General features: G+C 48.2%; 1 protein-coding gene across 1 annotated transcript; it reads right to left on the bottom strand.

Annotated features, from left to right (window-relative positions):
* Nucleotides 1–10,800: 10,800 nt before the first annotated feature.
* LOC104018935 (cytochrome P450 2C19) lies at nt 10,801–17,060 on the bottom strand. The gene is made up of 9 exons (XM_009472183.2): nt 16,876–17,060; nt 16,368–16,530; nt 15,723–15,872; nt 15,261–15,421; nt 14,691–14,867; nt 14,034–14,175; nt 13,445–13,632; nt 12,101–12,242; nt 10,801–11,395 (listed from the first exon to the last, which is right to left on the bottom strand). The coding sequence occupies exons 1-9, from the start codon at nt 17,053–17,055 to the stop codon at nt 11,214–11,216; spliced, it is 1,485 nt and encodes a 494-aa protein (XP_009470458.1). The 5' UTR covers nt 17,056–17,060; the 3' UTR covers nt 10,801–11,213.
* Nucleotides 17,061–17,323: the final 263 nt, after the last annotated feature.

The raw sequence follows: 17,323 nt of genomic DNA, 5'->3' as shown, positions 1-17,323 counted from the left end.
ATCATGTCTGTGTTCTTTCCCAAACGTGTAACCAGTTCATGCATATCCCACCACCCAGAACATTACCTGTTGTGTGTGTCACAGCCACTCAAACGTTTGTGGTGACTGAATTTCCTCCCAGCTGCTCCCAAAGGCAAAGCAGCAACAGAGATGAAGTAGGGAATAAGAATCCCCATGCAGCCTCTTGCACCAGAGTATCATGGCATGGTATGACCCTGGAATGAGCCTGGAGGCTGACAGTCAAGCCACCAGGTGGACATCGTTTCCCTTTTTAGAAGGCGCAGGAAGCCTTCAGCCGCACACAGAGTTACAGTCCAAAATGGTGTTGAAATATTATAAATGATGCAGCCCAATTGAAGCCAGTGGGAAACAGATGTAAAGTAGAAGGTGGAATATGAACTGTAGTCACAGCCGTTAGAGAAACACACAGACATTTGCAATCACAGCAAGATAGGTTCTTACTGTGTGCACTATCTATCCATTTTATGTGTAAAGATCTTTTGCAGGCTTATATCATCCCTTCTGTTTGACTAGCATGTTCCCTTAATGTCTCTTTCCACACTGATTGCCTGCCACCAGTGCTGCGTGACATGGCCGGTCCTCATTTTCTCTGCTTATTTCTAGAAACAGGACTTAATTTTCCAGAAAGTACCAAGGACCATCCAGTCACCATGTGTGAAATGCTGAAGGGAATATGCATTGTCTGTGACGAGATTCTTCATCTTTTAAAAACATGAGTAGCCAGTGGTACAGCACACTTCAGACACAGAACGATGCCTCAGACCAGACAGGCTCGTTGGTCTCGGCATCAAGCCAGCAGAAATCCTCTACTTTGTCCTGGTGTTTCCAGTGAACGTGCTCTGGCAGACGAGGTGCAAGCCCTAGAAAGCAAAAGTAGGATTCCCCTCAGGCTGGCCTGGGGTACATATTAAACACGATCTCGGAGCCAACAGCAGTTTTACTTGCCATGGGGCAGACAGAGGAGGTGGAGTCCCTGGCACCCTGAAGCTCAGCTTCCCAGGCACGTGCCAGACCCTGCCCCTGTCAGGGACCTGGCTCTAGCAGGTGTGCTGGGACCCAGCCAGGTTGTCTGAGTCAGCCTGAGAGAAATGCCATCGTCTCTTCCTCTTTGCAGGTCCACAGTTCAGTTTTTAACAGGAAGAGAAACTCATCCTAAAAGGAGCGCTAACCCTGGCATCGGGCAGTCTGCTGTTAACGCACGCAGGGATTTCTCGGGGAGAAGAGGAAAATGGTGAGTGGGAGTCATCCTGTTGAGTCTTGTTTGGATGGAAGTAGCAGGGGGAAGTCAGAGTACAGGAGAGGTGAGGCCACGGGACTGCTTAGCTGTTGGATGAAAAGCTCCCTGGGAGTGTTTAACCTGCCTGTTCTCTGCCCTGACCAGATCAATCAAGCTGGCCCCTTCGTTAGCGCTGCATTTCCTTACGGTGTGACCAGTGGTTTCAGACACCTGCTTGGATTTTAGCATCTACCCCAGCTTTTCTGTCCTGGAGGTATCACCTGGTCTTAGGGTGGCTGGAGCGAAGAGGAGGCTTGTGCCCCAGATCATACAGCAGATGCTTCCTGAGGGGATTTCCTGTCCTGGGAGAGAGGACCGGCTGAAACACACACTGTTTAGAAATGGCCAAGTGAGAGCGGCTGGGAGCAAAACCTGCTTCCTTCCAGCAGCTAGCTGGCTCTGAGGCTAAAGCCACATTCTCTCTGAAATTTAATATTTAATTAATTCCATGAGCATTCACTGAAAACATGATCTCAAAGCATCTTGGATTGACAGCAGAGCTAGGGGAGTGCAGCACAAAGTTACTTGTTAACGTCATACAAACAGAAATAGATTAGTGACTTTGGTCTCTCTCACCTTTGTTGATCTTTCACTTCCCCATATTAGTCCCCTTTGTCTCTTTTCCACAGCCCTGCCCAGTGAATAGCACATAGCCTGTCCGGGCTCCATCCAGGAGCTGGCCACGTGTTACCCCTGGAGCTGTATAGGCTCCAGAAGTGGAGATGGTCCCTGCCCAAGAACAAGCACAGTTTGAGCAAGTGTGAGAACAGCTAGGGGAGAGAGAGTATTATCCATATGCTGGAGAGTTGATGTTGAGAGGCGGAAGCATCTGTGATAAATCTGAGAGGTAAATCCAGAGCATCTGATTGCTGGATATGTGTGTTAACTGCATTCATCCATCTCCTCTCTGCTCCCTTCCGTGAGAAGCTCTCTGTACAGAGCCGCAGGGGCCCAGTAATGCTGATTTTGCCTAGGGAAGAGGCCTGTCTCCTTGTGGTCTCTCCATCAGTTTCCAGGACTGTAGGCTGCTATGAGTTACTGAGTGGCAAGAAGGGAGAGGTTGCAGCAGTTATTTTTACCTCAGCTGCAGTATAAGGCTTTCTCTCACCCGAGATGGGCTCTTGGCAGACAGTAGCTGCTGTAGTTAATGCTGCTGGGAAATCTACCTGACTCACATCAGGGTCACTGATACTCAGAGCCCTGTAAACATCACTCTGCACTAAAGGCAATCTATGAGCAAAAGCAGGGGCAAAGCAAGCATAGAAAGATATCACAATATTGAATTACATTCACTTTACACGTAGAAATTCCAGAGCAGTGGTCAGGAGTTTCAATCAAGAGGATTAGAGGTGTCCTCTTCTTTCTTCTTTGAACTAAATAAATTGGAAGTCAATAGTAATTTTCACATAAAGGACAGCCTTGTCTCTCCTGACATGGCTAGCATACAAGCTTGCATACTGATCCATTTTTGCAAGTGACTTGAGAAAATGGCTTTAAACCATTGTACAATTGAGAGAAACAGCCTATTTCTCAGTGTCTTGATAGAATTTTCTGTTATGTCCTTGCTAGCAGTTTAGACACTTTGGTTTCCAAATACAACAGTCTTAGTAAGATACCCTGAATCCTGCATTTTGTAAGTAAAGGCAGCTCACAGGAGAGCACAAAGGCCCAGTGCCCTGCAAGTCATCTGTTAGAGATTTAAGTGCAGAACCAGCCTTTTTCTTTAAATAAGGGCTTACTTCATACAGTCTGTCTGCTAGTGTCCCACCTTAAGAAACTAAGTATTCAACCCTGGTCTGGAACTGTGATTGAATAAGCTAGGAAAAACATTTCTACTCAAATCAAGGGCTACCTGTGAGGTTATGACCTATTCCTAGCTGGCAACTTAAATTTGTAAATAGTCAGTTGCACACACAAATATAGTTTCACAGATAACTTCAGCACAGAAAGGTGACCATATGTAAATGTGCTCTTTATGTGGCTCCTTCTATTCAGACTTTCATTTAACCTGCATGAACAGTCCTGGAAATGATAATGAAGTCCATTAAGTGCACTACCTTTAACTAAGAAGGAGGAAATAAAATAAATTTACAGCTTCAGAGAAGAGGCAGATATGAAAATCCAAAACAAACATCAACAGGTCAGCTGTTCACAAAGGTATGTTTCAGTGATGAAGTTCAAGGAAGGCAGAGTAGAAAATTTGGGTGAGAAATGTTTCTGCTATATTTCATTCCTAGCTGGCAGCCTGGGTACAGCAATACCTGGACCTCTAAGGAGTTTGAAGGAGAACCTTTTCACTTGGTGGCTGATTGCTAGCTGTGTCTGCATGCTCAGAGGCATTTCCCAACATCTGTGGTCCCCTAAGCTAAGCCGTTCAAAGGTTACACTTCCAGTACAATGTCCACAGCTTGCATATAAAGGCCACACTTGTCAACAAGCCTCCGGCTGGAGTCTGTAATGGGAGGATGACTTCTGGATATTTCAATAACTTATCCCCTCTTTGACTTTGCTGTAGATTATGGTCCTCAACACCCAGTGCCCCTGTCCTGGTTTTGGCTGGGAGAGTTAAATCACAACAGCCCCACTCCTGGACTGCAGGACTTAGACAGAGCCAAGTCTCTCACAGCTTGCTTGCATTCTGAGCCTTCCTTCTCCATAACCTGCAGCATTCAGGCTTTTATCAGCAAGCTTTCACTGCATTGACCTCCCTGTTCTGAAGTAACCAGGCCCTACTCAGTGCACGGCCTCAGAACTTCCCGCAGTCAGAAAAAGGACAACTTTCTGCCAGCTCTACTGGCTTTTTGTGGATGCAGAGTGAAGCTTTCTTTCAGTCTTTTCCTGTCACCTTCCAGAGCACCAGAGCTTAAGTTCCAAGGGAGACCTCAGCAGCTTTGCTCTTTCACTCCAGTTTATTTAATTCTTACATGTTTCTGGAACTGGCTGGGGTTCAGGAATTACACCGAACCTAAGTGTCTTAAGAGAGCTGTTTCATACAGATATGCATACTACTTGCCCCTGGATTATAGGGGAGGAGAGGCCCCTGCGCTGCTTGTCCTGATAACCCCCCTCTGGAGCTAAGCCTCTCCATAGTACCATTCCCAACACTGTCACTAGCACCCATCCCTACAGGCAGCCCCACCTGCCCACAGACCTCACCATGTAATGGATCCAGTATTGTATCCAGCAGCAGAGCTGCATCAGCAAGAGAGATTAAGAACAGCTTTCAACCATCTCCAAGCCTCTTTCTGCATTCCTCCCAGATGGCAGAGTCTCTATATCCTGACAGCCAGCCAGCCAGCACATCTAGAATCATAGAATCGTTAAGGTTGGAAAAGACCCTTAAGATTATCGAGTCCAACCGTTAACCTATCACTGCCAAGTCCACCACTAAACCATGTCCTCAAGCACCATGTCTACCCGTGTTTTAAATACCTCCAGGGATGGAGACTCAACCACTTCCCTGGGCAGCCCGTTCCAGTGCCTGACTACCCTTTCGGTGAAGAAGTTTTTCCTAATCCAACCTAAACTTCCCCTGGTGCAGCTTGAGGCCGTTTCCTCTCGTCCTATCCCTTGTCACTAGGGAGTAGAGACTGACCCCCACCTCGCTACAACCTCCTTTCAGGTAGTTGCAGAGAGCAATAAGGTCTCCTGTCAGCCTCCTCTTCTCCAGACTAAACAACCCCAGCTCCCTCAGCCGCTCCTCATAAGACTTGTGCTCCAGACCCTTCACCAACTTCGTTGCCCTCCTCTGGACACGCTCCAGCGCCTCGATGTCCTTCTTGTAGTGAGGGGCCCAAAACTGAACACAGTACTCGAGGTGTGGCCTCACCAGTGCCGAGTACAGGGGCGCTATCACTGTCATCTAGCAGAGGTTCTTCTTAATACTTCCCTTTCTGTGTGTGGAAACAATTTAGTCAGAAAGGAGTTAAAGTGTTTCTATCATTTTCAGCTGTCCTTGAATCAATGGGAGCAGGCACATGTGATTAGTTTGGGGTTCAAAGGCTGCAGGTGCAAGTCCTTGCTATTTTACAAGCTGCCACTGTACTTCGGTTCCCAAGCCATAGTGGGATTAATCAGCCTTACCCTTTCTCACTGGGGAGCTGTCAGGGTAAATGCATTAAATGATAGGGCCCTGACTACTCAGAGGCCCTCTATGGTACAAACAATTCAGGCAAACCAGTTCATGTTACCTCATATCACTTTCTTCAGTAGCATGGCATGTTTTTTTTTTTTTCTCTGGAGTAACTAGCATGCCTTCCCTGTTCATCTCAAATGAGTATATTCTCATGCCATCATTTCCAGTCACTTCAGAAGCACCCCTCCCTACTCCCACACCTGGCCAGGGGCTGCTCCCAGTTGCTAATACTCAGTTCTGGTTTTCTTCTTTTTTTTTTTTTTTTATTTCTTTGCAGGAGACAACAACATATTTCTCACCATTCTACAACACAACAGTAAATTCAGTAAGTACACTGCATAGGGTGAAGATCAACTGACTACTCACTGTCATGTTATCCGTAGGAGCTGGGGGGTGGGATTCTGGGAGAGAAATTGCTGCTTTTATGGGTGAGTGTTGATGTGGATCTTCTGACAGACTATCCTGATGCCGCTGACATTATATTGTAGCAGAAAAGACAGGTGAGATGCTTAAACTACCCAGATATCTGCATTTGTGTCTGTTTTCCTGTTTATTTAGAAATTAGTAAATCCAGCGAGAGGTGAGTTTGCTAAGCCTGTAATGCAGCTGAACTTTCTTCCTGCTCCTTTCACCAAGGGGAATGTGACTGTCATTTCAGATTTCATTTCTGTTTTCTGCTGGTGAGAGAGGGGTTAAAGAGAGGAGCAGGCTATTAGCCATCACAGCAGTTACCACAGGGTCTTTTACATGTCCTGCCACTCCATTAAGATACACGTCACTGCTAATTCTTTGCTAAAAGACATGGCGTTCCTCTCTCTTCCCCTAAAAAGTTGGGGCAAAGATCTGGGCTTTCTAATCCTACCTTCCCACTTGCTGTACTGTGAGATATAGTCTCTGTTCTGACACACAGACCCTTTCTGGTTTTGCATCTTCCCAGCCAGGGATCAATTGTGTTTTGCTGCTGAATTATAGGCATTGAGGACAATCAGTCCAGCCACAACCTGCCTTAGAATGAGGAAGGGCAATTTTTCTGGCTGCTGAGTGACTAAAAGATGGATGTAGATGTGAGTATTGATCATGGTTGTTCTTGGCTAAGCATCTGTTAGCTGCAGGGGCCAGAGGAGACCTGGCTGACCTGAGGCCTTTGAGGAGGCACGTACAGCTCTTGAGCTCTGGCCTGTACCCAGAGGCTGCTCCCCGCGGCTGCTCTGGGGTGGATGCTGGGTCCTGTGGCTCTCAGCTGGAGCAATGTCAGCTTGAGATGGTGGGTCAGTCTGGCAGAAGGGATAACAAGTGAGGCACTTGCCATCATCACTGCCTGTGTGATGGACTTCTTTCTTGCTGGAGCTGCCTTGTCATATGGAGCTGGGTGTGACATGTTGCAATGGCTGGAAAAAGCCAGATGGTTTTGGTTTGGGGTACACCAGGTTTGCCAGTGCCCTGCACCGTATGCCTTGCATCTGTGAGCCAAGGCACTGATTGATCCTCCAGGCAAGACCATGCAGGCAGCTGCCTCTAGCATTGTGGCAAGGACAGAGAGCAGACTTGCAAAAGCACATCTTTTCTTGGGGCTTCCCACTCCCCTTTGCTTTTCATTCTGAATCCAGATTTCTCTGCCATATATTTGTGCTTATCTCTTGTGTGTGCTTTTTTCCAGCCTCAAGCCCCTTTTTGAGGAAAAACATATATTCCTTCCATTCGGTCAGAGCCATTGTTGGAAGGACCAGAGTTTGGGTTCTTGCTTATGACTGGGAAGTACAGGCCATGACCTCAGGGTGCAGCTGGGTGCTCCATGTGTTTCTGACCACATGCTGTTGTTGAAGTCTTGCAACTGCTCACTTCACCTCTCTCCTTGCTTGCTTTGTATGAAACACTTTTTTGTAAATGTTCTATAACCATCTTATTTCTAGACTTCTGCATATACATCTGGAAGCACAGCTGTCCAGGCAGATTGTTCTTCTGGGGTAAGAGTTATTTATTTAATCCGATTGATTGTGTGGAACTTTCCCTCTGAAAGCAAATCTCTGCTTCCCCTGTCCATCTCTGTGTGCAGTACAGCTGGGCTGGATGCCACTGTTTTGATCTGGGGCTCCAGTTTTGTTCCTCACATTGGCTTTTCTCGATGTTGTATGGTAGCCACTCTCTCAGCACAGAGTTAAAGGATCCGACTGCATGCATTTGTCCTGACTGTCTGTTTTTGTTAGTATGAGCCCTGGGTGGTTGGAGTAGCCGCAGGGATACCCAGCTTCCTGGTCTTGGTCCTTGCAATCATCTTGGCGGTGGTCTGTGTTCTCCAGTGGAAGAACTACAGCTGGAATCAGGTGACTACCTTCCATCTCCTGGGTGCTTTGCTACCTCCCAGCCTAGACCTCCACATAGAAAACTGATTCAACACATTCTGAAGCTCTCAGGAAGTTCAGGACCATGTCCCTAGGCACTGAGACTGTCTCTGCTCTGTCTCTCAAAGGCTGGACCTCAGCTTAGGAGTTGCAGGTTCATAAAGATAAAAGAGAAATTCGTGGGAAAATACTGAAGAGGCACCTCCAAGTGGTCTATTAACTAGCAGGAAATGAAAAAAAAATCTATCAATCACCACTGTTCTTCAGTGGATTTCTCTGTCATTTCCCACAGGAAATTATTCATTTAGGGATCCTCTCACTCCCAAATGGTGTTACTTAGCTCCAGAAATGCTGCCAAGGTGTTTCATAGTATGTATAGCTTGGTCAGTGTTTTTTCTGTATTCCAGCCCATGGGGTGGGTGGGTCTTCACACCTTGCCTACAGCCTCACTGCTGGGGTAGGGTCAGGAGTTTCTGTACCACCACGCTTCCTTCCTCTGAGGTGAAAAAACACCTGCACCACCAAAGAGACAGCCAACCTGCCCATGGAGGAAGAAAGCCATGAAGCACTCTGGCAGCCAAACATTGACAGTTCTGCCTAAAAGGGCCCTTTCCTTCCCGTGCCACTTCACAGATGTTTTTAACCAGCTCTAGTACTTGCATGGATCTTTATGTTTCCTTACTTCAGAAAGAAAGGTGTAACTACTGAGGGAGTAGATTTCCCTGTAGTTGTTGTTGGTAAACATCTTTTTTTTTTTTTTTCCCCCCTGGATTTAAATGTGGAAGTGAGGGCATTCCCCTGTGTTCAAGGACCAGAAAAATTTTGGATGTTCTAGAAAAGGCAACGCTCAGGCTTTGAGGTTTCCCCTCTGCCAGGTCATTCTCATGGGCAGGCATCAAGTGGACTTTATAATTGTTCCAAATGAAAGAGAGTTTTGGCATCCAGCTTAGAACATGTTGGATATGATCCTTGATATTATCCTCTATTTATCCCCTGAGTATGTCCTGAGAACATATTCTCACTGCCCTGTGATTCTTATGCAGTTGTTTGTGAATAGTAGATAGATGTTGTTTGCCACTGTTTCGTTCATTGCTTCAGATGAATCAACATCCTGATGGTCAGGAAGAACATGAATATGAATCATCCCCTCCCAGACCTCCAGACGTAAGTCATCTATTAACTGATTCTCAACATAGCACACATGCTGCTGAGTGAGTTACTAAATGCAGGACTGGCTTTAAGGGTAGTCCTAGACTAATAGAGAGTTCATGCTAAGCCCTCTCACCATGCTTGCCTGGGGCTCCTACATGACTGCTATTTCTGGTTGCATGTCTGTCCATTTGATGCAATCCCAGATGAAAGGCCAGCAATGGTTTGCCATTGGTTTAGGGCACACAGACATTAGACCTGCATCCTGCATGGGCAAAAATGGAGGGAGAAGGAGGGATGAACCTGAGATGTGAACAAATGTGACATTTTCTTCAAAATACTGCCAAACATTTCCAAAAAGAGAGGCAGGAATTCTTGCATACTGTATTCTCTGCAGTACTCACAAGGTCTCTAAGTACCTTGTGACAATCACAGAAATTATATTTTGCTTCTAGGACTTTTATATGACCATGATGCAGGGGACAACAAATGTCTATGTAAATGAACATCCAGACAAACACCACAAACCAGACATCCAAACACAACCAGAGCCCATGAGGATGAAGAAGCCCAGAAGAGAGCCATCTGTGGTGGAACCCATTTATGAAAACGATCCGCCCTATCACTGAAAGAAAAGCACCAAATAGTGGCTGGGACCAGAAATAACAGACACAATCCTTTTCCTGGACACCAGGGGTCACACGGTTGCAGTTTATGAACAAGAGAGATTTCTCTTTGTGCATACATGAAATTCTATGGAGGACAGGACAAAGAGACTTTGGATGGGGAAAGAACTTGTTTGCAAAGATGCCTCTGAGATGTGGAAGCAAAAAGAATTTCCCCTGAAATACCCAGGCTCTCTGGGAGAGATGGTTTTGCTATCCTCCTAAATTTAAGTTAATTAATTTTAATAAAGAACATCTACATCCTTGCAGTGATACTGATGGTAGAAAAGAACAGCCAGAGAGTTGGTTGGAGTCCTTATCACTCAGGTGCCTGAGCTCCTCACAACAGTCTGCAAAGACAGGGGTGCACTCTTCATTTGACAGGAGGAGTCCAGACCATAAAGTGAGATGAAGCGATATGCCCAAGAAAACTGGGAGAATGCAACTCCAGCTGCAGAACAGCCCTCGTGATGGCAACTTCCCTGAGTTCTCAGCTGTTCCTTACCTGCAATGGTCTCTCACTCACGCTGTTCTCTCCTCAGTGCCTTGGCATTTCAGCTAGGATGTGGGGTGGGAGTGTGATTCAGGCAGGAGGCACCAACCAGAGAAACAATATCCTCAGCAGCCCCATCTTGATTCGTGTGGGGGTGCTGGGTGGCCACAATAACAGGTGGGTTTGTGCTGGCAACTGCCTCGGGGAGAGCAGGAGGCCTGGGGGAGATGGTGGGAGAAGGACAGAGGAGCTATAGGGAAGGTGCTCACAGCTTGTGGAAAGGCTGGGCCGTAGAGTGCCCAAGAAATGAGAGGAGCAGCCAGAGGTCCCACCAAGGGGATGAAGGCAGCCAGAGTTTCAGCCTCTGAACGGGGGTGGGGAGAGCTCTCCTCCAGGAGAGATGCTGCAGCCATCCTTCGTCCAGCTGTGGGCAGCAGGACTGACAGCCCCAAGAACGGCAGACAGAGCTGCTGATAGCCCCCAGGCCACAGTACCCCCTTTCCCCCCATACCGTGAGCCTTCCCAAATTGTGTCGTGCTGCAACTGGCCATGGGTTCCTTGCAGGCAGCAGCAGTGGGTCCAGTGGCTGAAGCAGGCAGAACCCTTGCCCCAAGAGGGACAGTCCTTCCTGCAGGGCGCTGGCCACAGGCACTGCAGACCTACTCTGCAGTGGGGCAGCAGATGTGGGTGCTGCCCTAACCCAAAGAAAATAACGGCTCAAATCCTCATAAATAGATTTTTCTTTATTGGGTCATTAATGTACACACGTGCAGCACTGTCCATCTGCAAAGCATGCTGCTCTTGGTGAGACGTGCTGCTGGAGAAGCAGGTCGTGGACAGCCATGGGAACCGTGTTTGTGAGAAAGTCATCTGTTTGATGTGGCCAGTGCGCTCAATGAGCCCGTGGGCAGAGCGTCAGTGCAACAGGCTGTAATGTCACCCAGGGCCTCCCTGCAATGTGGTGGAGCAGTTCTGGGAGGCTTTGAAGGTGTCTATTCTGTGCATGCACCTGTGTTTGGGCTGCCTTCCTGGAGGCCTTGGGAAGGTGGGCCAATGCTCCTGCTGTTGGTTTTAGTAAGGGAGATGTAAAGGAGTAGCCAGGCTCAGGACACTGTGGAGAGTGGTTTTGTGCTTTTCAGCGGGGGAGAGCACAGAGCTGGTAGACAGGAGGTACGTTGCCTGTCCCACTCAGTGTTGGGGTTATGTTGAGTTCCTGGGGGTCGATGACAGGCTTCAAGGTGAAGTTCTGCAAGATGGTGGCCATGAATAAGAATATCTCCATGCGTGCCAGGCCCTCTCCAGGGCATACTCGCTTCCCTAGAAGTGAAAACAGCAAATAGTGCTCAACAGGTGTTGCTGAGTAGACCGGAGTTTGTACTAAGCAGATGTGTTGCACAGCTTTATTTACCAGACACAGCCACAGCAGTGAGATGACTGTCAGGATTACTAAGGACATTTGCAAGCGAAGAGTTGCTTGGAGAAAGACCCTTGGCAGTTTGGTTGGGTGTGTGAAGGAAGACCAGGAACAGGAGAACTCTTAAACACGGAGGGGGCATCACAGGAGGCAAGATGAGAGAGAGCAAGGCAACGTAAAGTACGGGTGAGAAAGCAGAGGGTTCAGGTTATTGGTAGATGAGTGGTTGCATGTAGCCTGAGAGGTACTTAAGAGGTGCTGGGGAAAAGTGGAGCTACCACAGAAAGACAGGTTGGTTAAGGATGTCTTTGGTGGTTGTGTAGGAAGGTGACAGGTATTTTAGAAAGTGCCAATGGGTCCCATTCATGTAATTACATCAGCAACTCCTAGTAGGAGGTTTGAGAAGCCACCAGGCCCAAACAAGATGGGAGATGCAGCTGCAGAAGGGAGCAGCAGGGAGGAGTTATCCAGAGAGCAATGAGCCCCAAGGAAGCACCAGTGGGACCATGCTGGGAAGAGGAAGTGTGTTACAGGGAACACACAGGCAGGGTGGTCCCCAGAGGAGGAGGTCGACAGAGGGAGGAAGAGAGAGAAAGCCTGTGCTTTACCTGCTGAGAAGGGCATGAAGAACTCACTCTTCCTAAAGGTGCCATTCTCGTTCAAGAAATGTCCAGGGTTGAACTCGTTTGGATTTGGAAACTCTTTACTGTCATGGAGGACAGAACTGAGGACAGGAAAGATTGTGGTGCCCTAAGGTAACACAAGGAGAAGAGAAGGACATGAAGGGGAAGCGAGTTAGGTCATTTAATCCAACTGCCTGCCAAGTTAAAACTGAGCTTCCCATCACAGCCCTACCTGTGCCTTTGGTTTCCCTTTGGGGGCCCTTCCTTTGGGGATGCAGCTTTAGGGAGACCCTGCCAGATGTCACAGCAGGTACCATTGTTGGCTGCCCTTCCTGAATGCTCCCTCTCACTTTCAGACCATTTATCCTCACCTTGCTCTGTTCATCTGGGGACACACCACCTAATTCTTCCACTTTCTTAGTGTTTCACAATAATGAACTTGTAGATGCACTATGTTCCTCCTTTTCTGCGAGCCCCGAAAAGCAGAAGCACACAAGGTCGTGGCAATGAAGCTCTCTTCCCCTCTCCTGACAAATTTCTCCTGCCACCATCCTCTTCCTTCCCACTTCCTGACCAGCCATTGATGGGGGGGGAATAAATAATCCAGCAGTGATGACACAAGAGCCCTCTGCTGGAAGCTGAGCAGTTCCCTGGGTCCTGCCTTTTGATTTTACACAGACAGCTGAAAATCAAAACCCCAACAGCCCATGTGCTGCTCTTCCCCTGCTGAACACGGTCACCCAGAAGAGCAATGAGCATTGCTGCCACGAGGCAGGCCAGGCCAGGCCATGGGTTGCTCTAGCCCATCAGCCTGCCTCTGGCAGTGGCCAGCAGTGACTGCCTCAAGAAGTGTGTAAGAACAGGGCAAACAGTTTTTGCCTGTTCCCTTGAATGCAAACATATCCTCCAGCACTTTATGGCTCAGGGGCTTTCTGTGCTCAATAACCACTGATTGACTTTGCTTCCAACCATGTGCACAGGCTCTCCTGGATGGTGGTGAGCAGTTCCATGGCTTTGCTGCCTTTTGTGTGAGGAGTCACTGCTCTATTTTTTTGTGAACGCACTGTGTTTCTGCAGATGGGTAAAGCTGCAGAGCAAGTGAGCAAAGATGTTGGGCAGAGCTACTGTTCCAGTCTTGGCCCGTGGAGTGGCAACAAGGGATTGCAAGTGAGCTGTAGGAGCCTGAGGATAAAACCTTCATGAAGGGCTGGGTGACAATGAGGTCAGGCCACAGCATTTCTAGCTTCTGGCTTGTAACTGACAGCCTAAGAGCTAAGAGCAAACATGATGCCACCTTGTTGTTGAACTTGAGGGAGCTTGCCCACTAACCTTGGGAATAACGTACTCTCTGAAGCAGGTGTCTTTGGTCACAGTGTGAGGGAGACTCAGGGGGATGAGGGCGATGAACCGCTGAATTTCATGGACCACTGCATCTGTGTAGGGCATCTGGGTCCGGTCAGCCACACAAGGTCTTCGTGATCGTCCTACTACCTGGTCAATCTCTTCTTGAACTTTCTCTGTCATGAAAGGCACAAACCATAAAATGGGTGAATAAACCAAAACCTACCTAAACAGGTTTCCCTAAGCTGTCCACAAATCACGGATGACAGGAGCATGGATGTTGGTTTTGGTGTTGACTACAAGACAGCTCCACTGTGGCGCATGCAAAGAATGTCCTTGTGACTTGGCTAAATAGGAGTACTGGGAGATAAAGATGTAGACACAGTCAAGTCCCTGGCTGTGAGGGGAGTGCATCTGATGATGATGCCAGTGAAGCTGAGGGAATGACAGTGCAAGGACTTTGCCCTTTTGGGTAAAATATGAGAGAGAGAGGAGAAAAGTTGGGAGAAGGATGTGGTGTTAGACATGTACCCAGCCCAGGGGAACAGCTAGAAAAGAAGAGGTCACAGACTGGTACCTTGTATCTTTGGGTATTTGAGAAGAAGCAGAAGCCCATATCTTATGGTGGTGCTAGTTGTCTCAGTTCCGGCAGTGAACAAGTCGAAGGTTGTGGTTATCAGGTTCTTCATGTGGAAATTGGAATTGGGATGCTCTTTCTCCTAGGGAAAAGGCTGCGGTGTTTCTCTGGCTGAGCTAAGTGGCCTTTCTTGTGTGATCCCAGGCCTTCCTTTTCACCTAGAGCTGTTGCATTTCTCTGCTAAGGTGCAGCAGCCATCTGGGACATTGCAATGCTATCTTTGTGCAGTAAGCTCAACCCCAGAGCAAAATTCTTTCAAGCTGTGCACTGAATGGTACATAGCTGCCTGTTTGCCCTTGCTGCACCAACTGCTTTCCAGTGAAAGAACTGCAAGACCAGGCTGCAAATGTCCCTGTGTTTTGGTGAGAGCAGATGAAGGTCTTGCTGTCTAAGCAGCTGCAGGTAGTGGCTAGTGAGTGTGCAGACCCAGAGCTATAAGCTCTAGCACAGACGATATCTGGGGTAATGTTGGTGTCTTTCCACTGCACAGCCCAGCTGCCTGGGAAAGGGTCATCCCATCTGTGCTACTTAGGAGAGGGAAGGGGCTCAGCGTAGGTGTGTTTGGGGGTGAGCTGGGGCTATATGCTGTTTCCTTACCTCCTGCATTTTGCTGAGGAAGCAGTCGATGAAATCCTGAGGGGAGCTGGGATTTAGGGAGGCTTGGTGCATCTTTACCTCCTCTGACACAAAGGCTTTTAGAGCATCAAATTCGCTGAATATTTTGTTGTGTGGGCCAGGCAAGTAATCCAGGACCTTTGAAAACATCTGGTAGAGCTGTAAGGAAAGAAAAAGGAAGGTTCCTAGCATGACCATTGCCCCATCCTTTGATATTAGCAAAAAGTCTAGGAAGGCTGCAACCCTCTCAACTGAGCCAAGCAGAAGGGCTATGAGGCTGGGCAGTCTGACAGGGCGGTAGGGGCTTGCTTAGTAGTAGTAGGAACCTTAGAGGTGGAGAAGAAGTGTGTTCAGGACTAGGGGGAAGCTGCATTTAGCTGGCAAAGCCAGCTCCATTGGTGAGGGTGCTTCTTGCTCTTGAATGAATTCCCTCCTGTGCAGCAGAGCATTGATGGGGTCCCAGTTAGAAGACTGAAATGGGACTTCATTGGGAGGGAGGCCAACTGCTCCCCTGCGAGCATGTTGCCACTGTGAAACGGCTACGGAATGTACCTGTCCCCAGAGGGAGTTAATCATCTCAAAGATGTTGTTCATGTTGTTCATCAGGGCCAGGAACTTCTTGTCTTTATAGTCATATCGTTGCCCAAAGACAATGGAGCATATGACATTGGAAACAGCACAGCTCAGCATGAAGGTTGGGTCAAAAGGTGTTCCTGTGATTTCAGAAAAGTTACAAACCATAAAAAATCCCCAAAACTATGGCTACCTATGGCTACTATGGGTAACCTGAGCTCTGGTTGTTAGTGGAAATACCAGATCACAGTCTCTGAGTGACACAGAATGGTCCTCCAAAAAGTACAGTACGTGATCATGGAATTATTTACTGCTTTGTAACGCGGGGTAGCTGGTACATGGACCAAACACATGTGAACTTCAATTCTATGCTAAAGACATGGGCTCCCTTAATACAGTCCTTTTTTTGCAAACATAAGCTATATTAAAAATGGACCATACCCTTTGTTTTGTTGATCTCTTCCAGCAAGTACCCAGTTTCCTCCTGGATCCTCTCTTCAACAGTCCTCTTCCCCATTCCAAAGCTGCGCAGAGTGCTGAGAGCAAAACGCCGGACTTGTAACCACTCCTCATTGTTGCTAAAAATAATTCCTGCAGAGGAAGAAGGAAGAGGGAAGACCTGGCTTGGGCGTGCTGGGTGTGAGATGAACAGAGGCTCACGGTAACAATGAATCCTGTCCCTGGGAGACCGCTGACATGGTAGTGTCATAGAGTACTGTGGTTTGGAGGCAATCTCTGGAGGTCTTGTAGTCCAGCTGCCTGCTTTTGGCCTTTTCCACCACATACCCAACTTCCTTGTGAACAATTCATCACTCGTATCTGCACATAATTTCCCTTGCTGCAGCTGGTGGCTGTTGCCGTTTGCCCTTTCACTGCCCACCACTGAGATCAATCCGGCTCCCTTTCTCTGCTGCCCTCTTGGGGTGGTGGAAGCCAGCAATTACAGTCTACTCTGCCTTCCCTTCTCCAGGTGGGACCCACCCACTCCCCGCAGTCTTCCCTCGTTCATGGTACACTCCAGCTCTAATCTCCCAAATGCACCCTCAGCCCTTCCCTTCTCAGAAGGAGCTTGATCAGCAAAGATACCTAATCCATTGTTAGCCCGGTCTCCTATTGGCATGTGTCCTCTGGCAGCAAACTCGTCTGCGCGATCAATTAAGGCTTCTTTCACCACATCATGTCCGTGCAGCACCACTACTGGGTCAGAGCCCATGTGCACCGTGAACACTGGTCCATACTCTTCACTGAGCTGTCAAAATGCAAGAGAGAACACAGCCATGGAGCAGATAGGGAGGAGGAGTTGAAAAGTGGCCTTGCTGCTGCATCCCACTGCAGGCAGTGCAGCCTCACAGCCCAGCAATGCCAATATTTGGTCCTCTCATGATAAATGTGGGTGTGGAGAGGGTTCCCAGCTATCAGGCCCTGAACAACAATGGCAACAGCAGTAAGGGGGAGCAGCTGAGATCCCCATGACTTTTCTGCTCCTCTGGGATTGCCACTCATCAAGCCATGGCCAGAGGTTGTCCCCATGCACAGGTCCCACACATTTCTCGCCCACAGAAGAAAGTAAGAGAGAAGAAGAAAGTGACCTTACCTTCTGGAGGGTTTTGGCCAAGTTCTTTGGTTTCACCTGCAGCACATTACCTAGCATGGGAAGGGGAGCCGGTCCTGGAGGCATCTTCCCCTTTCCAGACCTCCCTCTCCATGTTGCGAAGGAGAGCAGGCAAGCAATGCAAACCAGGAGGACAACAGTGGCTGCTGCCAGGAGCCCCATTTCCTTCTGCGGCTCAGGAGGGAGTGACTCTGGCTGCCGGAGCCCGAGTTTATATACTGAAGGGCTGTGTAGCTATGTTAGCACAACAGCATGTTTTGGATCACGTGGCTAAGTTAGTCAATGTTACTAGTCAATCATTTGTTAGACTGCCCTGTGTTATGAAACTAGGACTTCTCTCAGTGTTAACTGGGCATTGAAGACATGCCTTATCTCAAACAGCTGCAGAGGCCAACAGAGGTTAGGAAATGTATAATGTGCTCATAAAACT

The sequence above is a fragment of the Nipponia nippon genome, unplaced genomic scaffold, assembly GCF_047370975.1.
Source record: "Nipponia nippon isolate SJK-2023a ecotype South Korea unplaced genomic scaffold, ASM4737097v1 scaffold_3, whole genome shotgun sequence".
Classification (NCBI taxonomy): domain Eukaryota; kingdom Metazoa; phylum Chordata; class Aves; order Pelecaniformes; family Threskiornithidae; genus Nipponia; species Nipponia nippon.
This window is presented reverse-complemented; position numbering and strand designations above follow the sequence as displayed.